Below are 6763 nucleotides of genomic sequence, written 5' to 3'. Positions count from 1 at the left end.
GTCGGCGGCAGCGGCCGAGAAAACTGGACATCGCTCAAAGCGGAAAATCAACGTCGGCGACTGCGGCCGGGAAAACGGGACATCGCTTGAAGCGGAAAATCGACATCGGCAGCAGTGGCCGGAAAAACAAGACGTCGCATAAGGCGTAAAATGAACATCGGCATCAGCGGCCGGAAAACCAAGACATCGCTCGAGGCGGAAAATCAACATCGGCGGGAGCGGCCGGGAAAACAGGACATCGCGCGAGGCGGAAAATTGACATTGGCGGCAGCGGCCGGAAAAGGGACATCGCACTGGGCGGAAATTCAACATCGGCGGCAACGGCCGGAAAAACAGGACATCGCTCGAGGCAGAAAATGAACGTCGGCGTCAGTGGCCGGGAAAAAGCATCGGCGGCAGCGGCCGGAAAAAATAGCGGTAAAACAACATCGGCGATAGCGGCCGGAAAAACAAGACGTCGCTCGAAGCGGAAAATCATCATCGGCGGCAGTTGCCGGAAAAACTAGACATCGCTCAGAGCGGAAAATTGACATCGGCGGCAGTGGCCGGTAAAAAGGGTCATCGCTCTGGGCGGTAAAAGCAGCATCGGCTATTGCCGGTAAAAAGGGTCATCGCACTGGGCGGTAAAAGCAGCATCGGCATCGAAAGCCGGGAAACAGCATCGGCGGCAATGGCCGGGAAAACAAGGAGTTCGTGTGAAAAAAGCAACATGCACTGGGGGCTGTCTGCGTGGGAAGCATTGGCATGGGAGGCCGATGAAAAGGAGGGCTGCCAAAAACTGTAATTACGCGCCGTTAAGAGATTGCAACTATTTGCGAAACACGGATCGAAAGGCCTGGAAATTTGACCGTTTGTTTAACAGTGGCGCGGGTCATGCGTGGGCCGAGGGGGAGACGACGGCAGGAGCCGTGCGTCGGCAGAGGGGAAGTTGGCCACGAGTCACGCGCGGGTGGAGGGGAAGGCGACGGCGGGGGCCGTGCATCGGCAGAGGGGAAGTCAGCCACGAGTCATGCGTGGGTGGAGGGGAAGGCGACGGCGGGAGCCGTGCGGAGGGGCAAGGAAAGGCAGGTAGATTGACAAAATTAAAGGTGTAAATAGGATGCCCATTGAATGAGGCTAGGAGGGCAACGCGGAACGAGTTCCAAAAGCGACCGCCAGAGGGTGCCAATGACAAGGGCAAGGACTTCAACGCATGGGGTAGCGACGCGGTGCGGTGGTGCGTGGGGCGCCGAGTGGCAGGCCACCCTTCGTACGCAGGCGTATGAAGGGAAAAGAAGGGAAGGCGGCAAAAAAGGGTGGTGCGGAACTGTTTTCGCGAAATAGGGCTCTAGTAAGATAGAGGTTTAGGCTCAGTAGTTGGAGTTGCCACTGTTGCAGGGAAAGCAAGACGCATGACACAGGGCGCGTGATCGCTGCCGGATATATGGGAGTCAATGCGAGCGTCTGTTAAATGGGAAGCCAGATTAGTGGGAATAAGAATGTAATCAAGTCGAATGCCGATATTGTCATGGGTGTGACGAGGGTGGAAGCCCCAAAAGGAGTAGCGCACTTCATGCGGGTGCAAAAAACGAAACGTGTCAACAAAACCCAAAGACAACAGTCCGGCGAAAAGCGTTCGCTCGGTTTTTGTGCCGCTGGCAGGGGAAAGAGCAAATTCACGTGGGTGGATATCCATGGCCGTATGGGACACATTGATATCTCCACAAATAATGACAGGCAAGGAGGACTCTTGAAGGGTCACAATAAAGGAGTTGAACTGAAGGAACCAATCACATTTTTTGGGCAAATTTTGGAGGGAAAACCCAGAATATGGGCTATAAACACATGCAATGATAAAGTGTTCGAAGTACAAAGTAAGTACTCGTGCTTCCTTTGTTGATTCACCGTGAAAGCCGGTTATAACATGCGTTGGAACACGGCGGGACAGAATAGAAACACCGGCATAGCCACGATTCTCACTAGTAGCTGAAAAGCAGAAATAGCCTTTGTCAGAGAAATAATCTGAGATCACTGAAGGAGTGCATTTAGTCTCTTGAAGGCAAATTATGTCAAAATTGTTACTGAGCAAATATTCAGCACTAGTTTTGCGGCAGAACGCTCGAAAACCATTAATGTTCCAAGATGCCAGGTGCAATGAATCAACATTTTGAGAGAGAGCGGCAAGGCAAGGAAGAGGCAGTTCAAGGTGGGCAGGACGCTTGTAATATGGCTTCAGATGTTGGCAATGGTACTTCATGTTTTTAAAGCGATTATTGTAAGGAACTCGAACAAGATAGGAGGACACACCAGTTTTTTTAACAATTTTTGCGGGGCCAACATATTTGTAAAGAAACTTTTTATTTCGCTTTGTTATTTTGCGTAAAGCGTAAACCTTCTGACCAACTTCAAAGGTAATATGGCGGCGTCGTGCGTCAAAATATTGCTTTTGCTTGATTTGGGCTTGTTTCAAATGCTTTTGAGCATTCGTGCGCAAAGCGAAGTGTTGCAACAGTTTTTTAGGCGGTGTGATGTGTTTGGGAAGGCACACTCCCAACAAATTAACAGGAGTCAAAGCAGTGAAGCCATATAAGAGAGTAAAAGGATCGATGTTCAGACTGAAATTTTTACTCGTGTTTGCAGCAAAACAAGCGGCAGGGACAAGGTCCACCCAATTGTCAAGGGACTGATTGCAAAACTTTGTGATTAAATTTGCGACAAACTTTATTGCGGCTTCAGCGGCACCACTCGTGCTATGGTAGCCGACGGGACTGAAAACGACGCGTGAGCCCAAAGAGCGTAGCGTTTGCCTGAATAAATGGGATGTCAGATTACTGCCGTAATCTGTGAGACAGACTTTAAATACCCCGAAAGTAAGAACATATTCTTTCAAAGCGGTGCAAAGTTCCTCAGCTTGAAGAGTTTTGAGAGGATAACATTTAACAAAGCGAGTGAAATTGTCAACAAAGAAAACCAAATATTTATAACCTTGCTTTGAAAGTGGCATATATTTTATATCCACTGAAACCAATTCCATGGGGTATTTTGCAACTATTGGGGTTAGAACTCCACTAGAAAAAGTGGGTGTCTTAAAGCGTTGGCAAACATCACAAGACTTGACATAATCTGCGATGGATTGTGATTTATTTGGCCAATAATAAATACTCAGTCGAGCCATAACTTTCCCCTCTCCCAAATGGCCGGCAAGCAAAGAAGAGTGAGATTCATGCAAAAGGAGAGGGCGTAAAGATTCAGGCACGTACACTTGGGGAGGGTTTGAGTTGGTGCAAACTGCCCCTTTGTGCAATTGAAATTTATTATGAATGGGATTTTTATGCAGCGTTTGTTTGAGAGCTGAAATTGTAGCATCCTTGTCTTGTTCCCCAATTAAGTATGGAATACCAAAAAGGTCCAATAAATCAGCCTCATTAGTACAAGGTGGTGAGGGAAACATGAAGGAAAGTGGTTTTTCAGAATTGGCAAGAGGCTGGGGAGCATCAGAGATAGGTGCTTTCAGCGGAGAAGAAGGTTCGCCAGTGAGGGGCTCGTTGGGCGACTCGGAAGGCGGAGCAGGGCGCCTGGGACGCAAATTATAACGGTCGCCGGCAGATGGGGACGGCGAACGGCTGCATGTTGGTTTATCAGTGGCAAGTGGGGATTGAGGCCGAGAGCGAAGGTTGTAACGATGTGTATTAATGGCAGACAAAATCCCATCGTCACCAAGCAAAGGGCAAGGCCCATGAAGAGAAGAAGGTGGTATATCAGGATCCGGGCAGCGAGAAAGCCCGCGTGGAAGGATCTGTAGTTTAGGCTACACTGGAAAAATATAATTTTTTTTGTAATTGTCTATTTAGATTTAAAAAAGAGATTTCTGTACTTTAAATACAATTAAACTGTTAATTGAGTGCATAAAAATGTAGTCAAAGTAAAGATAAAGTATAGAAAACTATAGTTAAACTGTATAAAAACTACCAGTTATTTCGGACAACTATAGTTTTTGACCCCAGTTTGTCCCACTTGACTATATAGGTCAAAGTACAGTTTTACTGTAGTTTATTTACACAGGTAGACTTGGTTTTAAAAAGAAAAGAGACTGCAGTTTGAAATTTGCGGTCAAAATTCAAAAATAGTAATTTTTGAGCCCTGTTTTGAGGAAACTCTTCCTCCCTCCCACCCCATGGGTAACTGAAGTTGTGTTGATTGTGTTTCTTGGGTGAATGTTGCCGGGAGTTGAACCTCGTACACTTCAGTTGCGAAGCAGAGGCCTTGACCACTGCTCCACTGAGCTTCCATGTGGGACAGGGCTTGGCCACTCGACCACATGGAAAGGCCTGCTATCCCCAGGAACTAGAGTGCAACTGCAAGAAAAATACAGTTTTACTGTAAACTGCTCTGTACTATAAGTAAATTTTGCAAATCCAAGAAGTAATTTGTATTAAGTTTGCCTTTGAAACAAAGAGACCATGAAGTGATTTAATTTAGAGTGCCTTTTCAGTCTTATTTTTCAACGACAGGAGTCGTTACCTTTTTAACTTCTGAGACGTTCTGGATCAAGACGCTTCCTAATTTTTGTTGCGTTTAACATTCAAACACCTGGTTATAATGAGTTTGATGCTTCTTAACTAGAACTTGTTTGTCGTCTTTGTCAAACTAGTGACACATTGTGGTTTGTTGATTTCCACGATTCCTTGTCACATAATACCTGACCAATATGGAACGTTATAAAATAATCAAACAGATTACCAGATGGTGTTTTAAAGATTTGGTTACATTCAGTCATGTGTTTTTGTTTTCGCTTTTTTTTTAAATTTTAGTTTAGTCGTGTCTTCTAAAAGTCTCCAATGTCCAGTATTTCAACGTAAACTGTTGGTCTGCGCACTTATAACTTCCTAGGCTCATACATTATAGAGACTAAAATCAACCTTTATAGCTTGAAAATTTTTAAAAGAAATTACTAAAATTTCTAAAAAATATATCTATTCCCATCCTTATATTCTATATTTTAGTTACATTTTATAATTGTTTCTGTGTCTTCATATCGAATTGCAGTGCTTGACTTATCTTTAAACCATGCCTGAAATGCAAAATTACTGCAAATTGTAGTAAACATTCAACTTGCTTGTCATTGTGTATAAAAATGTGACCAGAAACTACATTTGCTTTGTGGATTGTGCTGAAGATACAAGTGTAGGCAGATCTTCAGTAGTAGACTACAGAATTAAAGAATTAATAACTTCCCTTTAAAGTACAGACCGTACTCAATACCTAGTTAACAAATAACAGTTCAGATAGAGTGCAGTTTTAAAGCACAGCAACCTTCAGTTCCAGGAGCAAACTGTACAACTGTACAACTGTACAAGTTCTGAAGTTTGTTCTTACAAAAAACTGCAGTCAGCAACTGCAGTTTTGGCACTGTAGTTTAAACTGTAGTTTCACTACAGATCCTTCCACGCGGGAGAGGATCAGCTGTGTTCTGAGAACCTGCTCGATATGTGAACTTCGATATATCGAATTGTGACAAGCAATCAATGAATCGAGCGAGGCGACTGCCGGGAGATTTCATTTGAAGAATGTTTAGTACTCCTGTGGCGTCAGTAATCACTTCAAACGTGGTTTGCAACAATTCTGTGCGAAAATAAAGACATGTTTCGGAAATGGCCAAAAGCTCAAGATGGACTGGGGGCCAGCGAGACTCGACGGGCGTTGTGAGGCGGCTGAAAAACCCGTAATTGTGCCATTTTTGATCGGTGGAAGAACATTGTTGCAATTCACCACCCCACGCCGATTAGACTGGCATCAGTGCAAATCCGTGTAGGGAGAGATGGATCAAAATGAGGCAAAAAGGATTGCTTAATCTCCTCATAAATTTCAGAAACAACAGCGTCGTGTTGTGGCGTCCATTCAAATGTGGCCTTAGAGCCAAGAACAGAGCTAATAATTTTCGTTCGTTGGGCAAAGGAACGAACGGTACGGCGGTGATGGGAAAGAACACCATACACTCGGCGGCCGTCAGATTTTGTTTTAACCTGGAGCAAAGTTTCCAAGGGTTTAAAGCGGGAAACATCGGGACGAGTTCCGGTAGTGGAAACATATTGGCCCAAAATGCTCAATTCAGGGTAAAACCATTTGCATTTCTTTGGATTGAGCTTTAGTTTGGCGTGGCGGAGCCGTTGGAAAACTTCAACTTGCAATTCGAAAGCCTTTTCGAAAGAAGTTTCGCCAAAAAACAAATCATCAACGAAAGAAAACAAACGAATGCCCATCATTCCTTCAAAACATTGATTTAGGCAGTGGGAGAAAAGTTGAATGGAACACCTGGCTCCTTGAGGTAAACGGCAGAGAGTGTACTGAACATTATTCAGCGTAAAAGCGGTTAACTTTTGGCTGGCCGGGCAAAGTTGGATCTGAAAGAATCCATTCGAAAGATCCATCTTTACGTAATGAGATTTAAAGGCAAGTTTTGAGAGCAACTCACGAGTGGATGGAAGGGCGTGATTAACTCGGCGCAAAACGGAATCGTTTATGGCGCGCATAGAAAGCAAGAAACGATAACTCACAGGGTCCCCTGGATTTTCCGTCTTTTTCTCAATCAGATGAATGGGACTGTTAAAAATACTGGTGGCCTTTTTAGCAATATTTGCGGCGACCAATTCGTCCACGTATTTCTGGGCATATTCCAATTGTTTTGGGGACAGGGGATACTGAGGGGAATATGTGACAACGTGGTTTGGTCGTAAAGGCAAAGTTGCCTCGTAAATGCAAGGCTCCTTAATATGAGAAATATCGA

At 44.8% G+C, this 6763-nt stretch overlaps 1 protein-coding gene across 1 annotated transcript; it reads right to left on the bottom strand.

Moving 5' to 3' along the window:
• Positions 1-6: 6 nt before the first annotated feature.
• LOC117651926 lies at positions 7-5567 on the bottom strand. Its single transcript, XM_034396533.1, has 2 exons — positions 5435-5567; positions 7-3760 (listed from the first exon to the last, which is right to left on the bottom strand). The coding sequence occupies exons 1-2, from the start codon at positions 5537-5539 to the stop codon at positions 1328-1330; spliced, it is 2538 nt and encodes an 845-aa protein (XP_034252424.1). The 5' UTR covers positions 5540-5567; the 3' UTR covers positions 7-1327.
• Positions 5568-6763: the final 1196 nt, after the last annotated feature.

The sequence above is a fragment of the Thrips palmi genome, unplaced genomic scaffold (genome assembly GCF_012932325.1).
Source record: "Thrips palmi isolate BJ-2018 unplaced genomic scaffold, TpBJ-2018v1 HiC_scaffold_6, whole genome shotgun sequence".
Taxonomy (NCBI): Eukaryota; Metazoa; Arthropoda; class Insecta; order Thysanoptera; family Thripidae; genus Thrips; species Thrips palmi.
The sequence above is the reverse complement of the archived record's forward strand: the minus strand, read 5'-3'. Positions and strand labels throughout refer to the sequence as shown.